The following is a 19,438-nucleotide window of genomic DNA, read 5'->3' on the forward strand; positions in this document are numbered from 1 at the left end:
CGAGTCCCCGAAAACTCGGATTCAAGATCAAACAGTATTAAGGTGCAAAACTTACCAAAGCTCGAGCTCTTAAGAACCCCAGAGGTAAATGTTTTAGAAATCCCGCACTCATGGCACCCCCACACAGTTCCGGGGTAGGGGCAGAGTATCTGGGCTCCCGCATCGCAGGACGCACGCGACAGATACAACACACATACACACACACACTCCACTCCACGCGACATCTCCCCCAGCCCCCGATATGCTAGGGACCTCCCCTTTAAAACAAGCTTAGTACAGATTCAAACCGTCTTTATTTCTACAGCAACATCTGAAAATAGCGACCACCTCATCCCTCAACTGGGGAAGTCCCTCCTGCCACCAGGGGCTGTCACCGGCCCTCCCGAGAAGCTGCAGGCGCGGGAGGAGGCGTGGCAGGATGGCTCAACGGGCGGTGCCTGGTCTGGGCCTGGCAGGAGGGGCAGTGCATAAGGCCGGGATGAGGGGCAGGGCCCGGCGGATGGAGGATGGGCTCGGGTTCAGACCCTCAGTCCTGGGGCACCGGGCAAGGCGCGATGGGACGCATCCCTCGGAGGCCAGAAGCGCGAGGAAGTCCAGGAAACCCTATGCGGAGGCGCCGCCCCTAAGAACACGGAGCATGGGAGATACCACCACGCGGAATGGAGGTGATTAAGGCCTGGGCGGTACCACTGGAGAAGGGCGGGCGAAGGGAAGCCCAGGGAGTACATGGACTGAGGGGTGGAGCGCGGCCAATAACTTATTTCTCTATATACAGAAGCAACGGCCGGTGGGGGCGGGGATCGGGATGGAGGGCAAGAGTGCTGAAGGTTGGGCAGGTGCTTAGTGTTCTCCAGTCCAGGATCTGGGGAGGGCAGGACACCGAGTTATTTTGGAGACTCCAGCCAGCCCTTCCCTCTGGCCTGTATCCTAGGGAAGAGGGGCCCCTGCTGGAAGGAATAAATAAGGGTAGAGCTGGAGCTGGCAGGCCCGGCCTCCAGGGCTCAGGCTGAGATGACAAGGGGAGAGGTTACCCTGAGATTGAACAGAAAAGACGGGGGTTCTTGGGAGAGACAGGCAGGACAAGCAGCAGGCCCATGCGCAGGGCAGGGGGTAGGGGCTATGCCCGGTGGAGGCTCTGATGACTGGCTCCCCCTTCAGGATTAGCCCACCAGGGAGCTTCGACGGGAGAGGTCCATGGAGCTGGAGCTGAGGGTGCGGCTGTCAGAGAGACCTGTACCTCCAGGCTGTGGGCAGAGGGGTAGGTGACTCAGCCTTATGCTGCTGGGATTGTGCTTCCAGGCCCCAAGGGCCTGACCCAGCCATTCCTTTGTAGCAGACACAGCCTGTGTCCCCCAGCTGGGGAGAGGCAGGTCTGGCCCAAGGCCACACCCCAGTGTCTGACACTCCTGTCACTCCACGGTTACTATGTTGGCACTGGCCCTGTACATGTCCACCCCAGGGCAGGGGCTGTGTTCTCATCTGTCTCCCTGCTGTCCAGTCCAAAGCAGGCCTGGGACAGGGACAGAACATTGCTTAATCAAGAGACATGCTCCAGGAGAAGCTGGGCAGGAGCACTTGCAGACTTGGGACCCAGGGCAGGGGCCTGGGCCTCAACTGCCCAATGCCCAAGACCCTCTGCCCCTACCTGGACTGGCTCTTCCACGCTCTTGTTGAGGAAGTTGAGGGAACTGGCCCGCTTCATTCTGAGGGTAAAAGATGACCGGGATTTGCCCATGGTGGGATTGGTCGGGGAGGAGTCAGGTTGGGGCTGGGAAGGGGGAGGGAAAGCACATTTGGTAGTGGTGGTGCTGCATTTGGATCACGAGCTTATCTGGGGTTGTTGGGTAGTTCTGGAGAGGCTCACCCTGGGTGGGGGTTCACCTGGGGTTAGGGGTCTCCTGGGGGCCACCCCCTTGCAGCTTCTTCACCAGCATCTCACTGCTGCGCCTCAGAGCATCCCGGAGCTTCCCAAAAGAACCACTGCGCCGCAATGAGCCGCTGCCATCCTGTAAGTGACAGGTCAGTCTCTAGGCTACACTGGCTACACAGACTCCCAGGCCACCCCAGTCCTCACACTCACCCCACTCCACTCAGCTGTAGGCCCAGTCTCTTCGAGGTCAGACTCAGACCGAGGCCCAGCACTTCCAGCCACATCTCTGCTGCCACGGCGGTCTCCCCGCCCACCACTGCCATCTTTCAGCAGTTCTACCACTTTAGTCTGGCTTGCAGGGTCCAGGCCCTGAGAAAGGAGCAGGGAGCATAAGGCCCTGATTGGAACACATACAGGGCCTCCTAGATCCCCATCTGCCTTCCATCTGCATGGAGCCCTACCTGCTTGCGGCTGCGGCTGGCACAGTCCTCCAGGGTGTGCGCAGCTTCCAGCTTGCCCTGGCGCCGGTACAGGGCCCCCAAGCTGCGCAGGGTGGTGTTGACCGTGGGGCTGTGGACAGACAACAAAAGAGTTTCAAACTCCATATTTCTCTGACCCAGGGCCTTTCTGGCATCTAGTCCACACTGAGCCCTGAAGAACCACCCAGTCATTGAGAATCTAGCCTCTCCCATCTGTCCAGTCCTGTTCTAGCCCACTGGTATCTCACTTCTTGGGAGAATCACCCCAGGAATGGGGACCTGGCCCAAGGCCCTCATGGGATATTGCCACCAACACCAAAAGGTCTTGGTGCAGGAAGCTTCCTTGGGACAGGTGGCCTGTGACCTGGTACTTGAAAGATGAGCTGGCAGAGGAAAGGTGTGTGTCCTGGGGAGGGGTAAGAGGATAGAGTGTAGAGCCTGGGCCTCACCTCACCCTGGATGCAGTTTTCTGCTATCTGCTCTAATCCCAGCCTACTCCTGCCCTCACCTGTCAACCTTACAGGCTTTGTACCAGCTGCCATACTCCCCATAGGGGGCGCTGTCCCGGCGTTTATCCTGGGGGAAAGTTCAGTCAGTTGGGGAGGTGGGAGAAGGCCCTCCCCTCCAAATATCCCAGTCTTGGGCCTTCCCCAGTCCTGCTCACAGAGCTACCTTGCTCTCCTCCCGTTCCTCAGCATGCATCCAGATGGGCTTATTGTCCCCTGTGGGGAGAAAAGGGATTGTCACCAGCCTGCTGGATTGGATTGGGTTGGACTGGGGTCTGGGGAGAACAGGACTACCCAGGAAGAACAAGGATTCTGCTTTGCTGAATAAATGAACAACAACAACAAAAATCATCACTGACTCTCCTCTGGACAGAAATGAGCAGGACACAGGCCTGCATGCAGAGGCTTGTGACTGGGGCAAAGCAAGCGTAGAGGGCAGATCTTTACACAACTAGGACCAGAGCCCAAGACAAGTGGTAGGCCTAAAAGATGGATCAGCTTCTAGGGATCTGGGAGCAGGGAATGGCTGACCACTGGGGGCCAGAAGGTGATTTCTCAGAAGAGGGTACACTTGGGCCAGACCCTCAAGGTGAGTAGGAGTTGCCTGGTGGAGAAAGGGAAGACTGAGCAAAGAGCATGGGGCTTGCCAAAATATGCACAGCTATGGCTGTCCAGTTGGTAGGTGTGCTCCATGGGTACCATCCACAGGTGAGGCTGGGCCACCACCCAGACCTTAGGTGTAAGGGCTTGCCCAGTAGAGGTAGTATCCGAGGCATTCATGGCTGAGTATGCATGTGCTAGATGAGCTAGAGGCACATGGACTCACCATTGACAGAACCAAACTCCTTCTCGTGAGCACGGGTGAGGATCTCCTTGTATAGAGTCTCTGCATCCTGGTATTTGCCCTGTTTCAGGTAACAGGAAGCCTGGAGAGGCAGGGCCCCAGGGAATGAGCAGAGTGAAGGGAGCTGGGCTTTCCCTCTTCTTCTTCCCTGTCCCCAACCCTCCATCTCTCCTGCTTAGACTCCAGCCTCAAGGTACCAGGTTGTTCTTGGTCTTGGCCACATTGGGGTCATCAGGCCCAAGGCGGGTAGCATAGATCTCCAGCGCCCTCCGGTAGTAGTATTCCACCTCCTCTGCTTTGCCCTGGTTCTGGCACAGCAAGGCCAGATTGCTGAGCTGCTTGGCTACATCTGGGTGAAACTTACCCAGGACCTGAGGTAAGAGAAGGGGCCAGTGGCTGGGCTAGGGGTGTCTGGCTAGTTCCCTACCTGCCCAGCTCTAACCCTGCTGGCTCCCACCTTTTCCCGGATCTCCAGGGCCCGCTTGCACAGTGGCTCAGCCTCTTTGTACTTGCCCCGCTTGCCATACAGAACTGCCAGGTTGTTCAGTGTTGCAGCCACCTGAAGGGGTAGAACATGGAAGGACCTGACCCTGGGCCTCACTTGGCAGGGACTTGGGGATCTGCAGGAAGTGGAGGACAACCCCACCACAACCCATGCCCTTCACTCACAGCTGGGTGGTCCTTCCCCAGTGTCTTCTCCCTAATGGCCAGGGCATCATTGAGCAGGTGGGCAGCCTCCTTGTACTTGTTCTGGTCCCTGGGAGCAGGCAGGAAATGCTTAGGGTTGTCCTCCAGCCAAGGCCTGTCCCCAGGGGCCTATGATCCCTGTGGTCACTGATGTGTGGCATGATACTATGATTCAGTATTGGGAAGCCTGGGCAGCCCCTGCCCTCTAGGCACTTGGGGGCTTTGGCAATTCACTCACAACTCACCAGGGGCCCAAGCTTTCAAATGCACCCTGCTGTCTAGTCCCCAGTGCCCTGGTTTGTGTCACTCTTGTGTTTTGGGCCAACTCATTTTTCATAGAGTCCGTACCCAAGGCTGGGTACCTAAGCTGGACCAACTCCCTGCTTATGCCCAAATCTTTCTTCTCCACTAGATTGAGAGCCCCACTCCATGAAGGCCTTTCTTCTCTCTCAGCTGCCCCTTGAGGCCTAAGTCCTGGTCCCAGCAGGCATTGAGAGTTAGTGACCCAGGGCTGGAGTCGTCAGGAAGGATGCAGGTGCTCCCACGGATGACTGGCGAGAAAGGGTCCTCACCTATAGACCAGTGCTAGGATGTTGAGCATGGTGGCCACATCGGGGTGGTCATGGCCTGATGTCTTCTCCAAGTCCTCCAACGCCTGCTTGCAGAGTGGCACAGCCACCTCATAGCGGCCCTGAGCAGCGTATTGGATCACCAGGTTGTGCAGGGTACGGAGCCGTGCTGGTATTTCATAGCCTCCATGCTGAGCAGCCACATCCCCTCCTCCAGGGCTAGGGGCTGCAGGGCCAAGGGGCAGGTCAGATGTGCCATCTGCCCCTGGGCTGGGCTGGCACATGCCAGCTGTGCATTTTGCCCACCTAACATGTGGCCCTGGGCAAGTCATTCACCTCTGCCTCAGTTTCCCCGTATGTAAAATAGTCACCCCAGAGAAAATGGGTAGGGTCCTAGCTCCAACATTTCAAGCTGTATGTCCTGGAGCAAGTTCCCTAACCTCTGAGACTTAATTTTCCATCTGCAGAGTTAGGCTTCACTGTGTACTCAACATCCTGAGAGAGGCAAGCACAGCCCTGCTGGGCACTATCCTTCCTGTCTCTCCTCTGACCCTCAGAGCAGGCTGTGAGAGGAAAAGGAACTCTCCCAGTGGCCTCAGAGGAGCTAGTGGAGAGTAGGTGGAGTCAGGCCCGGTGGCTCCAGAGCTCTTAACTGTGATGTCTGCTGCTGGCAGAACTTAGAGGGTATTAAGATGCAACAGGGAAGACCTGCCTTTGAAGCACTAGTGTGCTGGGATGTCATTAAAAAAAGGGGGGGGAAAGGCAAGAAAGAAGATAGCTGCCACCCCTCCCCATTTCCTGTGACTTCTGGGTCCCAAGGCCCAGGAATCAGCCTAACCCTTCCTTGCCCCAACCCAGAGCCAACTGCCCATCTGCACCTGGGCTCTGCTCATCCTCGTTGGGGAACAAGTCATCCAGAGAGTCTTTGGGAACATCCCCCTTCTCCTCCTGGGGAGGAACAAGGGACAAAGTGTCAGGGAGGGAGGCACAGGCAGCCAGTTGTCCCCAGCTGCCTCACCTGCCTGAGTCTCCTCGCTGGTTAGGACTCACATTGGGGGAGGTGTCCTCGTCCAGCTTTCGAATCTGGCTCATGAACAGCAGGTGTTGCTTTTCCTCCTCCAGCTGAGCCACTGCCTGCTCACTGCGTTGCAGCTTCTGCTGCGTCCCTGCCAGCTCCTCGCGCAGCCACTGGTTCTCCTGCACCAGCCGTCGCACTTGAGCCCGAAGCTTCTGCTTTTCTGATTCCACGGCACCCAGGTGGCTGGATAGTGCCAGGATCACCTGTGGTCAGCCAGATGCACATCAGAGCCCAGGCCACCCCCTGGGACTCCTGGGCTTGTGAAGAGCCAGTCCTGGCTCTGCTTGTGAGGAGCTGCAGGGCCTTGGGACTCAAGAGTTTCCCCCAACTCAAGGAAGATTCTCCCCTAGTCCCATAGTCCAAAGCTCAAACCCAGGAGGAGGTCCCTCAGTGCTACCTCTGGGATCCCTGAGATGCTAGACTCTCCTTTGTCTCTAGTGAGAATTGTACTTAACCCTCTGAAAACACAGCCACTCTACTACTGCTTCCTGCCCCAGGACTAGTACTTGCCCAAAGAACTCAGACAAGTGGCTGCCAAGTGATGAAAAGGCCTCATCCCAACTTCTGCTGAAGATCCCTCACAAGCCCTGAGGGTCTGTGGAAGCACAGAGGCAGGTAAGGGAATCCAGAGGCCTCAGCTCCACCTCCCCCCTCTCCCCAACCTCTGATTCCCTTCCTGAGCTTCCAGGCTCTTCCTGCCTTGGGGCCCTGGCATGGGCTCCACTCTCCTTTCTCAATATCTCATGGTCTTCCTCTTCCTGGTCACACTTTCCCTCCACGTGTGGCCTCCTTGCTGTGCTCTCCTGTTCCCCAACTGTGTGAGGCTTACAAGCCACGGGGAGTGGGACCCATGTGGCCATCTCTGCAACTGACAGCCAACTGGGAAAGGAATATGTTGCCCTTGCAGAGGTTAGGCAGTCTGAGATCCTGCTCTTTCTAATAGGTTAGCAAATGTTTAAGTGAAAGGTGTTTTCACAACCACAAGCTTTTAAAAAAATTCCCTAAACAACCTGGAAGTATATATAGCAGAGGCTATGATCTCTATTTTAAAGACAAGAAAACAAGATGATTCAACCTGCCCAGGATTCACACAGCCAGGCAGTGGCTTAGTCAAGATCTGGGGGAAACAAAACCCTTTCCAGAGCCAGGTATGGTGGTACACACCTGTAATCCTAGCAACTTGGGAGCTGAGGCAAGAGAACTGCAAGTTCAAGGCCAGCCTGGGTAAAAGTTAGCAAGACCCTGTCTCAAAATAAAAATAACTAAGCACTTGGGATGTAGCTCAGTATTAAAGCACCCTGGGTTTAATTGCCAGTACAGGGGTGGGGCTTTCCCAGAGTCTAAGTCCTTGTGAGTCTCAATGCCTTCTGGACATCTCTGTCTGCAAATGGTCTCGACAGCCCAATTTACAAGGGACAAAAGAGAACTCCTGACCCACCCAGGCTGTCTTGTCCCTGAACTTGCTTCTAACACAAATCTGAGTTCTGCTGCCCCCACTCCCTTATTTCATCCCCACATCCTGCTGGACCTACCTCTAGAATATCTAGAAATGGGCTAGTTCTCTCCACCCTTATGGCCATCCCTTTAGTCCAAGTGCCCTCCCTCATTAGAATTTGAGCAGTGGCTTTCCAGCAACATGCTACCTGCTTCCATCTCTGATACCAGGTTTATTCTCCATATAGCAAGGGGAGTTTTTAAAACCTAAGTCTATATTTCTTGCCTGCTTAAAGTCCTTCCTGATTTCCTGAGAATAAAATAAAAACTAACAAGGCCATGAGTGTTTCCTGCCTTCTCCCTTTCTCCTTCCCCATGAAGCTCTAGTCACACAGTTCTCTTACTTCCCTCACAAGATCTTCCCTACCTCAGGACCTTTGTGCATGCAACTTCTCCCCCAACTCCCATTTATGGAGGCTGGTCCATTTCTTCCTTTGGGTCTTGGTTTAAATGTCCTTTCCTCAGAGAAATTATACCTGACCATTAGATAAGACCTCTGATTATAAGCTATCACAAGATCTTGCTCTCTATTCTTTAGAAAATTTATCACAATTTGTTACAATTAACTGTTTTTCTTTTTCTACCAGACTAGGGCAGGAATCTTGTTCTGCCTTGTTGAACCCTGTATCCCTGGCACTGAGTTGTTGCCTGGCATATAATAAATCAGATAACTTAAAGTATTAATGTTACAATGAATGGGGGGGAGTATTTCCTTAAAGATCTCCTTTCTGTTCTCCTACCCTGTCTCTGGGTGGGAGTGAGGGTGTTCAAGGTCTCCAGGGGCAGGCCGGGGTCTCCAAAGTGCACTTCTTATCTTTAAAAAATATTTATTGCAGTCCTAGCATGGGGCTCAAGGGGACAGGTGGTTCTCTGCTCAGATACTGTTCCTACATTACCGAGATTCCTCTAGAAAACTCAACCCCTCCCATGACCTCCCACCTCGGCATCCCAGATGACCTACCTGGGCCTCCCCCAGCCCCAGCTCTATGGCCTCCAAGGAGCGGCGAAGGAGGAGGCAGCGTTCCTGAGAGCCTGGCTCGGCCTCGCTGGCCTCATGAGAGGCCAGGGGAGCGAGCAAAGCACGATGCTCCCCACGTAGGGTCTCTAATCCCTGGATGACGGCCTTGGTGCCCAGAACGATCTCATCCTGGCTCAGCTTCTCCTCCCGCGGAAGCACCATCGTGGCCATGGTCGCGCCGCCTGTGATGGCGAGGGGCGGGCAGGCGGGCACCGGGCCTAGGGCCACACCGCTGTCCACCCCAGATTTGGTAAACACCGGCGGTCCCGGGCCGCCTGGGTCCTTGGGGTGTCCGGATCTCCCAGCAGGCCGCCTGCACGGTGCCCGCGCTCGGCCTATAGGGGGCGCGCCAGGCTTGTCTTGGCCAGGCAGACGCAATGCGGTGCGGCCGGTGAGGCTGGACCCCGATTCCGACTCAGACCACCAGCTCTTGGCTGGCTTAGGCCGCCCAGTCTCGGGGCGTTCCCGGAACTCCTTCAATTAGGACACGGATCAGGGAGCCGTACGCGGATCGTAGGGGTTCACCCGGGTGCGGGGAGCCCCGGCCCCTCCGGGCGATCCGGCCCCAGCCCCAGGGATAGCCCCCTCCCCCACAGGCAGCCCGAACTGCGGAGCCCCTCCCCCAGGGCAGATCGTTCCCACGGAGACCCTCCGCGTAGAGAGAACTCAGGTCTCAGGTTTCGGGAATGAGCCTCTAGGCCGCGCCCACGACGACCCCTCCCATAGGCTGGTGGGACGCCCAACAGACCCTCCCTAGAAAAAGCCCAGCTCCCGCCCCCGAGCCCCCAGGACCGCGCCCCCTCCCCGCCGGCTAGCCTGGTCCTCCAGAAGGCCGAGCCCACGACCCCTCCCCTAGGCTGTCCGCAGCCCCTCCCCTTTAGGGCCTGACCGGGTTTCCTGGACCGATCGGCCCGCGCCGATCTGCGCCTCTGGCTCCGCCCGGCTCCGGTTCCGGCTCCGGTTCCGGTTCCGGCTCCCGCCCCGCTTCACCGGGATCCGTGGCCGTGAGCCGATCCCGCTGCCTCCATCCCACCGGCCTTCCCAGCAGTCCCCGCGCCGCCTTAAAGGTGAAGCAGCTACCTCGGCGCGGTCGGAGGGGGCGAAACACACTCCTCCGCGGGCGAGTTGCCTTAAAGGAGCACGCGGGCCAGGCCGGCTCCCAGAGCTGGGCCACCCGGGGGCGGGGCGGGGCCAGCGAGAGGCGGGGCGGGGAGGGGCGGGGCTCGGCTCGCTCACAGCTCGCCTGCGGCGCAGGTTGGCAGCGGCCGTCAACGCTGCTGCTCCTGCCGGAGGTTCCGCGTCTGTGAGGCTGTGAAACGCCGGAGGCAGCGGGTGTGCTCGGGTGGAGGTGCTCGGGAGTTGGTAAACCGAATGCACTTAGCGCGGCGGCCTGAGAGACTGACGGAGAAATTGAGACACAGGGAGAAGACCCGACCCCCAAGAGTCCAAAGGGGTAGTCCACATTACTGAAGCATTTGCCACTTCCTGGGCGCGTAATGTGTCGGGCGCTTTGGTACCTTAAATGTATGACCCCGACGTTCACAAAGACCCATTGTAGTGGGTGCTGCTGTTATCCCCATCTCACAGGTTCGAGATGTTCATTTATACTTAGAGATGTGCCCCAATCCCCATCCCACTTTCGGAACTGTCCACGTTCTTGTAGGTAGCTGAAGGGCTGCTTCTTGGGGAAAGGGATGCAAGCTTCCTGCCGTAAGGGACAGGGGTGGCAAATGGACTGGCGGGCATAGGTGGAGCCAAGACTTGTGCCCCCTTGGGTATGTTACTGGCTTGGCAGGTTCTCGTGCTCTCCAGCAGAATATTGGAAGACTTTGATAAAGGCATAGCTGCGGCTGGAGCAAGACTATTGGGACGTCTTGCTCCAGCAGAAGGGAGAAGCAGCACTGGCCAAGAGAGTGTCCAGCTGGCTCTCAGAACACGGAGCTAGTTTTATTCACGTGAAAAGTTTGTAGGGGTGGGCTGGAGTTTAGGAATGTTAATGGTGCATTTCAAAAGGTGTTTTGTTTTTTTTTTTTCCTGGACGAACAATTCAATTTTGAGGGAGGGGTAGTCAGTTGACATCCTGGAACCAAATGTCGCATTTCTCATATATCTTATGGATGCTGAGTCCTGCATGAACATCTTTGCCTGTGATGAGGTTGAGTAGCTGTGACTGTTGAGAGACACATGGGTGGGGAGTGGAAGAATTCACACACATCATGGAGTAACAAGTTGAGGGTCCTGGGAATTTGCTGTTTCCCTGACTTGACAGTTTTATCCTTTATGTGGATGCATGTTCTTGTCATGCATGGTGAAGGTGTAATTAATGTGCTTTGAGGCAGATGAGACAGAGTGAGAGGGTGGGGAAAGCAGAGTTCTTTTAGTGGCTAACACATTATGAGTTAAGGACTCTGGAGTGTACTCCCGAATACTTAACTCACTCCCTGCTGAGTTTTTACTCTCTTATGGAATGTTGCTTTCCATGGGGGGTCCCTGACTTTCTCAGGTGAACTCCACAGCAAATGCTGTTGGCCAGATGATCAAGACAAAGTGAGTGTGTGGTTTGTGATGGAATAACTTGGGACTTAGATGTCACCTCCTCGATTTCCCAATCCCCTTCTAGAGTAGTCCTCTATGCCCTGTGGTGCATCTGCTTAAGGCTCTAGGATTAGCCTTTCTGACATTTTTCTTGTAGGTTTGCTTCTCCCACTGTAATGTAGACCTTGAGCTGCCCTCTTGTTCATTCCGGTGCAGCTCTTCATGGAGACACAACAGGGCTCAGTAAAAATTGGTTTAGGAAAAGTCAGAAGATTTACAGGTGGTACCTAAAGTTCGTCTGTTCTCAGACACTAAACAGGGTTGGGCCTGGATAGTACTTTAATGGGAGAAAAAAGGAGGAAACCTATTGGGCTTACAAACTTCCTCCAAACCCAGGTACTGATCTGATTCTCTGTAACCCTGTGTTGCCAGCTCTCCCTCCCCACCCACACTAACCCCACCACTTCTAAGTTGACAGCACTAGGAGGTGATGGCAGGATGACCTCCCAAGGGACAAAAGCTTTACAATGAGGCCTAATGTCTATGGGAGATCTGGGGTATTCCTACAAATCAGTATTCCCCTCCTAGAGTTTGTTAGGTTCAGCATGCTGGGGGTGTTGGAATCCCCCCCATAGCTCCATCTTTGGCAGAGGGGTGGTCTTCTGCCATAGATAAGTCTTAAAGGTTAGAAGTTTTTCCTTAACCCCCAAAAGTGCCTTTCTTCAGTGCTCACAGCTTATCTTCTCCCTATAACCAATAAAGAAACTTGGAGACAGGATGGCATCTCAGTCTTCTCTCTACCTGGTTTGGTATCTCTTTCCTTAGCCCTACTGCAGTCTCCTGACCCTTCCCCATCCCAGTTTTTCTCCTTTCTGTTAATCCAGACCTTGCTTAAAAAGTGGTGCTGTACCCAGGATCCAATGATCCAGACAAGGAGTGAACTGTACCAACCACAGAAGGACATCCCCACTTTGAAAAAATATGCTGCCCCAGGGGCTGGGGTTGTAGCTCAGTGATAGAGTGCCTACCTAGCATGTGGGAGGTCCTGGATTTGATCGCTAGCACCACAAAACATAAAACACCATGCCATCTTTCCACCTCTGAAACTGAATTCACGCTAACACTGACAGCCACCACAGGTAATACTCATGGTCAGCTAAGACCCTGGGTACATCCACTCCATCACATTGAGTTGGTCCTTCTCAGTCTTGTACTTCTGCCAATGATTTTTCTTTCCAGCTAGTTTATACTTTCACATGATGTAGCATTCAAAAGGCACATACACAAGTTGCAGGGAAATGCAGTTTTCCAGTCATCCAATGCCCCACCCCAGAGAAGCACCTCTGTTACAAGTTTACTATTTCTATTGATTATGCTAGTTGCATCAGAGCCCAGCTCATTTATCCCTGCCAATTTCAGCTGGTCAGTTTTCCTCTAGAGTCCCTGAGGAACCTGGCATCTGGTGTCCTTCAGTCCTCACACTGGCCATCTTCAAGCAGCACCCTGGCTATGGTTTGATAAGCCTACCTGTGTGCTCCATCAGGACTGCACCCCAAACTTGCCAACATGTCCAGATCATAGGGAGAGAAGAATCTGGAGCTAGGGCACCTTTATTTTCCTTAGTAAGACTGGGTTGCAGAAGCCCTTGGGGAACTTTGTTGGAAGTCTGTCCCTCCAGGACTGAGATTTGATGGTCCCCGGGCACCTCTTTTTTAAAACCTTTCATTGGTTCCTGTGATGTGCAGCCTGGGTTGAAAGGTGCTGTCTCAATGCCTTTGTTCTACAGGTAAGGAAGCTGGGGCCCAGTGAGGGGGAAGTAGCTCTCCAACGGAGGGAGCAGGGGCTTATATTTTTTATCCTGCTGTTCTCAGCGACCACTACATCCCTTTCAAATCTAGAATGCAAGTTGTTTTGTCCCCAAGAGTGTGTGAGGGAGACTGAACACACAGAAAGGAGATAAGAGAACTGGGACTAAGTTGCATGTTCACACCCATGCAAAAATACAGGTGCATACCCCTGACACAGCCTGAGGCAGGTTCACCCAGGGCAGAGGCACCCAGTGCCTACATGTACTTCACCTGCATCTACAGGCCCATGGGCTGCACAGAACATACCGGGTATGCACACTGCTACCTCTGCCTCCTTACCTGTGCTTTCTTTCTGCCTAATGAAGGAGCACATTCCTTTATCACCTTTTCCCAGGTAGGTAGAGAGCAGTTTTCAATCTCCCTTGATGGCTGGCTTTCTGTGGGTCCGCTGTGCCTCTCCTTAGGCGGCTGGCCCTGTGTCCCTGGTGCCTGGTGGAGGGAGGACTGGGCCTTTCCCTGCCAGTTCTTATGCCCTTATCTTGCTTTCAGCACTTAACCTTGCATTTGTTCAACCTTTTCAGCCACTTGCTTTTTATCTGGTCCTGAGGATTACACTGTGCATCTCTAGAGGGAAGACACTGTTCATCCTGCTCAGTCCTGCGCCTCCCCCGCAGCTGCTGGTCTCCTGCCAGGCTGCTGATGGCTGCTCAGTAAATGGAGAATGAACGAAGGAATCCGTGCCCATGCCTGATGGTGATTCAGCTCCTTCTGCCATTTTCTGCAGTCCTCAGCAGCCCCCTGCCCCTGTCCATGCCCGGGAACATTCTTGATACTTTTGATATTTAATGCTCTTCTCCCTGAAGATCACTCTCACTGCTTCTACCCTGTCCTTTCAGATCCTCAGAAGCACCCATCCCACTGAAATTGGCTTTCTTTTTTCCTCTGGTAGCTTCCCTCCTTTTCTTTGAGTGGCTGGGGCACTTTCTTCAACAATCTCATCCCCTTTGACACCTCTGTAGATTCACCCACGAGTGCTCAAGATTAGTGGTTCCTTAAAGACCACGGTGTCCCCCTCTTCTTGAGGAGTCTTCCCACTTTTGCTTGTTAGATTCTTTCTACCACTGAGCCAAGATCAAGTCTGTTCTGAGGTCTCCTTAAAGTCAGTCCCTGGCTCCTGTCCCAGCAGCTATATGGCAACTCTGTACCCTTCCAGCCAGGATAGAAGGGTCCTTGCCCTGCTCAGTGGGAGGGAACATAGGGGTCAGACTCAGCCAAGGTCAAAGCTGTGTGTCTCCATTTTTTTTTTTTAATTTATTTTTTAGTTCTCGACGGACACAACATCTTTGTTGGTATGTGGTGCTGAGGATCAAACCCAGGCCGCACGCATGCCAGGCGAGCGCGCTACCGCTTGAGCCACATCCCCAGCCCTGTGTGTCTCCATTTGTCAGATGATTAAAAAAAAAAAAAGGCCCAAAGTTCTCACATTAAACCTGCACATAACAGACACTGTTCTTCATAATTATTTATTATCACCACCACCAAGCTCACTATTTGACAGACCCTGTGTCAGGGAGTGGGAGTCTCTGCTTACAGTACTGCCAGAGAGAAAACACATTGAGAATGAAGTGAGCCACAGGTGAGGGGAGACAGAAAGGCTGAACAGGAGCGAGAAGGTGGTGCTGCTGGGGGGAGTTGGGTGGTCGGATGGAGTGGATGGGCGCATGGTGATTTGCCCTCTTCCTTGCATTACCTCTGTCTCCAGTAAGACCCAGATATTTAGCCCCTACTGTGGATCAGCACGCATGCCTCTAACACTGGACCTTGCCCACCATCTCCTGTCCAAATCCGCAGGGATGCTTCACCATCTGCTCCTCGTATGGGCAGATAGCCAGTCCTGTCCTTGACACACTCAGCCCTGTTTTCTAATCAGCCCAGCAAACCTGTTGACTGCCTCCTAAATCACTCTCAGGCCTATGTGACTTTTCTCCCACCCTTCTACCCTTTCCTTAGTCTGTCTTTGTCACATTGTTTCTAAATCACTGTTATGGTTTATATACAGGGTATCCCCCAAAAACTCATGTGTGAGACAACGCAAGAATGTTCTAGTACAGTGATTGGATTATGAGCTTTAACTCAATCAGTGGATGAATCCATTGGTATGGATTAACTGGTAGTAACTGTAGGCAGGTAGGGTGTGGCCAGAGGAAATAGGTCAGTGGGGGATGCCTTTGGGGGTGACATTTTGTCTGTTTACTGGCTTTCACAGACTGAGCAGCTTTCCTCTGCCATGCCCTTCTGCTATGACCTCTACTTCACCACAGGCCCAAGGCTATACAGGCGGCTGACCATGGACTGAACTCTGAAACTGTGAGCCAAGTTGTTTTTGTCAGGTCTTTTGGTCATAGCAACAAAAAAGTTGACTAAAACATGCTGCAACAGCCCTTGAACTCGTTGCCTGGTCTGGACACAGGTCCTGTGTCCTCTGGTGGGCATAGCCGGCTCAGCTTCAATTCCATTATCTTGTTTCTCTGCCTGAAACCCTTTATTAGTTCCCTATTATCTCAGGATCAAGAGCCCAATCCTTGTTCTAAGATAGTAATAAGAAGTAATACTCATGGGCACAATGGCACACTCCTGTAATCCCAGTAGTTTAGTAGGAGGCTGGGGCAGGAGGATTGTGAGTTCAAAGCCATCCTCAGCAATTTAGCAAGACCCTAAGTAACTCAGTGAGAACCTGTCTCTAAATAAAATATAAAAAGGATCTGGGGGATGTGGCTCAGTGCTTAAATGCCCCTGGGTTTAATCCTGGTACCAAAAAAAAAAAAAAAAAGTAATACTATTTTTTTTTTTTTGGATCAAACCTAGGGCCTCATGCATGCAGGCATAGCACTCTACCACATCCCCAGCCTTTTTTTTTTTTTTTTTTTTTGAGACAGGGTTTAGTTAAGTAGCTACGACTGACCTCAAACTTGATCCTCCTGCTTCAGCCTCCTGAGTTTTGGGATCACAGGTGTGAGCCACTGCACTTACCTTAATATTAAGTAATAATAGTAGCCACAAGGTCCTCATGCCCTGGGCTCTTTTCTCTTCTGCAGGACACCATCCCCAAAGCCTTTCAGCCACACTGAACCATATGTGGTTCTCAGCATAGGTCTCACTCTTATCTGATTTTTACATGCTGGTTCTTGTACCAGAACATCCAGCTTGTCAGGCGTCTTAAGACACCGCTCAGGTGTCATTTCCCTTGGGACGGCTTGGATGCTCCCAGTCTGGGTTAGATGCCCTTCCTGTGCATCCTGTAGCGCTGTGTGACACTTGTTCACTTCTTCCCCTGCTTGCCTGAAAAGGTAGGGATCCAACTGTGTGTGCATCCTTGTGTCAGCATACCTAGGACAGGAGCTGACCCACAGCAGGAACCTCATGACTCCTGGGTGTATGGAGGGTTGAGATAATCAGGAGATGGAAGACCTGGGTTTGAAATCTGGTTCCTTACCAGGCTTGGTGGCATATATCTGTAGTTCCAGCATTTGGGAGGCTGAGATGGAGGATCACTGGAGCCCAGGAGGTCAAGTTCAATACTGCCTTGGGCAACATAGTGAGATCCCATCTCAAAAAAAAAAAAGAAATATGGATACTCAGCTGATCTGTGTCTGGTAAGGGTCTTAAGGCCCTACTCTTTCTCAAGGTGGCAAAAAATACTGCAGGTGACAGTGAACTGTGATTGAACAAAGGGCCAAGAGAGACTGACAACAGCTGGGCTTCAGGGAGGTGGGGAAACCTCTCAGAGGACCACAACAGGAAGCTACTCGAAGGAAAAGGAATGATTCTGCAAGCTAGGAAGATCTATAGTTTAGGCCCAGTGAGGCTAGATGTCTGTGATGATGGACAGGGCCATGTGACTCAAGTGAGAGCCTGAGGGAGAAGGTAACTGGAGCCAGACCCTGTGGCCTGAAGGACATGGTTGGGCTATATCCCAACCCAGGGCCTGGTACATGTGAGGCAAATGTTCTGCCACTGAGCTATAACATAACCCCAGTGTTCCCCAGTTTTGAGGAATACAAGTCAGGTACTCTTTGAACTGTTCCTCAACTGGGGTTGAACCTAGAGGCATTTAACCACTAAGCCACATTCCCAGCCCCCCTTTTAAATTTTTTATTAGTTAGAGTCAGGGCCTCACTGTATTGCTGAGGCTGGCTTTGAACACATGATCCTCCTGTCTCAGTCTCCCAAGCCACTGGGGTTACAGGCATGCGCCACTATGCCAAGCCTGATATTTTTCTTATGCCTACACTGAGGTTCGAGATTTTAGGAAGATCTCAGAGGTGAAGTGTCACACTCAGTGCATCATACTTAGGCACTGCAGGGCTCCAACCTGGGAAAGGTACTGCATAAGTTTGGGAGCAATCTGGGAAGCAGAATGGATAGGGTCACTGATGAGTTGGGAAGAGGGGTCGTGCCAGATGAGCTGGTTTCTGGCTTGAGTATCAGGATGGATACTGGTGCCATTTACTAAGATTGGGGAGATGTGGGGAGGAGCGCCAGGAAGCAGGAGTCCCACTCTGGCCAGATGAGGATTGAGCTGACTGTGCTGCGAGGACCTAGAGCTGGGAGAGGCGGCTCTCTGACCTTGCACAAAGGAGGCGGCTGAGGACTCAATTTAGCAAACCATGTGAAGTGCTCATCAGAGGACTGGCTCAAAGAACATGACTGAGAGGTGACATGATGGCTACTATTGCTATCTGTCCTTGGACACAGCATTGGGGTGATGAAAGAAGTTGTTTAAAACATCAGTCTGGGGCTGGGGTTGTGGCTCAGTGGTAGAGCACTTGCCTAACTTGTGTGAGGTACTGGGTTCAATCCTCAGGACCACATTAAAAAAAATGGATAAATTAAAAAAATGTTGTATCTGTTAAAAAAACAAAACATCAGCCTGAAATCTGCCATACAGATAAACTCATTCCCCCCAATTTTGTCCCCTACTCAGTGACTTCTTTCCATATGGTACAGACTTCATAGTGAGGAATCCCAGATAACACCTTAGCCAGGTGAGCAAAGTCACCATCATCAGCAAGTGCCGTTAGTTATGACAACTTTACTACACAAACAGAACATGTTCACAATAGTGGGGGGGCAGGAGACTGGGTATAGAGTCACTTTTTTTTTTTTTTTTGTGGTCCTGGGGATAGAACTCAGGGCCTTGCATATGCTAAGCAAGTTCTCTACACTGAGCTGTATCCTCAGCCCTACAGCCACTCTTTGTACCATGTTTGCAACTTTTCTGTAAATCAAAACATTCTAATAAAAAACTTCACTGAAGCTGGATGTGATGGCATACACCTGTAATCCCAGTCATGCGAGAGGTTGAAGCAGGAGGATTTCAAGTTGGAGGAGAGCTTCAGCAACCTAGCAAGATCTCTTAAAATAAAAAATAAAAAGGACTGGGGATGAAGCTCTGAGTTTGTAAAGTGCCCTAGGTTCAGTCTGCAGTACCAAAAAAAAAATAATAATAATAAAAAAAAAAATAAATACGTAAACCCCCTTGGTGTGTGGGCTAGATAGGGGTTGTTTCACCTTCTGCACCACAATGCTACTTCCTCACCATTAAATGATGTCTCTGTCAGTGACAGGACAGAGCTGTCTCAAGATGTAACCCAAAGCCTTCACTTGAGTTGTCTGGTGCTTGGCATCTTGGGAAATTTAATGCCTCCCTCCTTCTCCTCTTGGCTCAGGGTTAAGTCCATCCTCTTACTCCAGAGCCTACCAGAAAACACAGGTGTCCTTTGGGCTGCAGGTTAAAGTGTCTTGCAAGGCTCATCTGGATTGGGGACCCCATTCCAGCAGAATAAGAGAGGGAATCTTCATTCATTCTGTCAACACATATTTACCACACACCTATGCAATAAATCCTGCTGCTGAAGATCTAGCAGGAGATGTAGAGAATCAGACATGACTATGCATGCTTGCAAACAGACGTTTTGCAGTCTTGTCTGATTCTCTACAAGGAGAGATTTTTTTTTCCCCTTTTTTGGAGCTGCTTATATTCTAGTGGGAGAGACAAACAAATGAATAATTAAATGCTCAGGAGCAAGAAGTACTAGTCAGAAAAGAAGGAAAGGTAAGAAAAGGAGAGATCTCCTGAAGAGATTTTAAGCTGAGACATGAATGAGGGTGCAGCCACAGAGGCTTGGGGGCAGGAGTAGGAAGAATGACTTGTGCAAAGTCCCCCAGGGGAAAATAAGAGCTAGGCAATTCCTGGGGGGGAACTGCTAGGCCTTGAAGGTTACCAGGAGGCTCTGTACTCTAGTGAGATGGGAAGTCACTGGATATTTCAGATCAGCAATTTAAAACTATCTGATCAACATTTTAAAAAAAAACTCCCTCTGGTTGTTGTGTGGAGAATACAAGGCAGGGAGAACAGGGTAAAGGCAGAGAAGTAATGGGACTATTGCAGTATCCAGACAAGGGATAATCCTGGCAGTGAGAAGGGTAAGGAGCTGTTGGCTTCTGGATTTATCTTGAAGGGAAAGCCCAGGATGGCTGACAGACTGGA

At 52.3% G+C, this 19,438-nt stretch overlaps 1 protein-coding gene across 3 annotated transcripts; it reads right to left on the bottom strand.

Moving 5' to 3' along the window:
- Positions 1–274: 274 nt before the first annotated feature.
- On the bottom strand, positions 275–9,699 carry Klc2 (kinesin light chain 2). 3 transcript variants are annotated; one of them, XM_046445183.2, is made up of 16 exons: positions 9,626–9,699; positions 8,489–8,777; positions 6,006–6,236; positions 5,834–5,903; positions 4,959–5,181; positions 4,369–4,456; positions 4,157–4,258; positions 3,897–4,070; positions 3,682–3,781; positions 3,022–3,071; positions 2,858–2,925; positions 2,332–2,440; positions 2,081–2,239; positions 1,882–2,006; positions 1,646–1,703; positions 275–1,244 (listed from the first exon to the last, which is right to left on the bottom strand). In XM_046445183.2, the coding sequence occupies exons 2-16, from the start codon at positions 8,714–8,716 to the stop codon at positions 1,161–1,163; spliced, it is 1,869 nt and encodes a 622-aa protein (XP_046301139.1). In that variant the 5' UTR covers positions 8,717–8,777; positions 9,626–9,699; the 3' UTR covers positions 275–1,160. The 3 variants fall into 3 exon arrangements, with proteins under 3 accessions (XP_046301139.1, XP_046301138.1, XP_058435449.1); XM_046445182.2 differs by lacking the exon at positions 9,626–9,699 and adding an exon at positions 9,435–9,604; XM_058579466.1 differs by lacking the exon at positions 9,626–9,699 and adding an exon at positions 9,435–9,604 and having other exon boundaries at positions 8,489–9,019.
- Between the last annotated feature and the right edge of the window lie 9,739 nt (positions 9,700–19,438).

Source organism: Marmota monax, unplaced genomic scaffold (assembly GCF_021218885.2).
Source record: "Marmota monax isolate L192 unplaced genomic scaffold, Marmota_monax_Labrador192_F-V1.1 WCK01_AAM20220418_F8-fsc00038, whole genome shotgun sequence".
NCBI lineage: Eukaryota > Metazoa > Chordata > Mammalia > Rodentia > Sciuridae > Marmota > Marmota monax.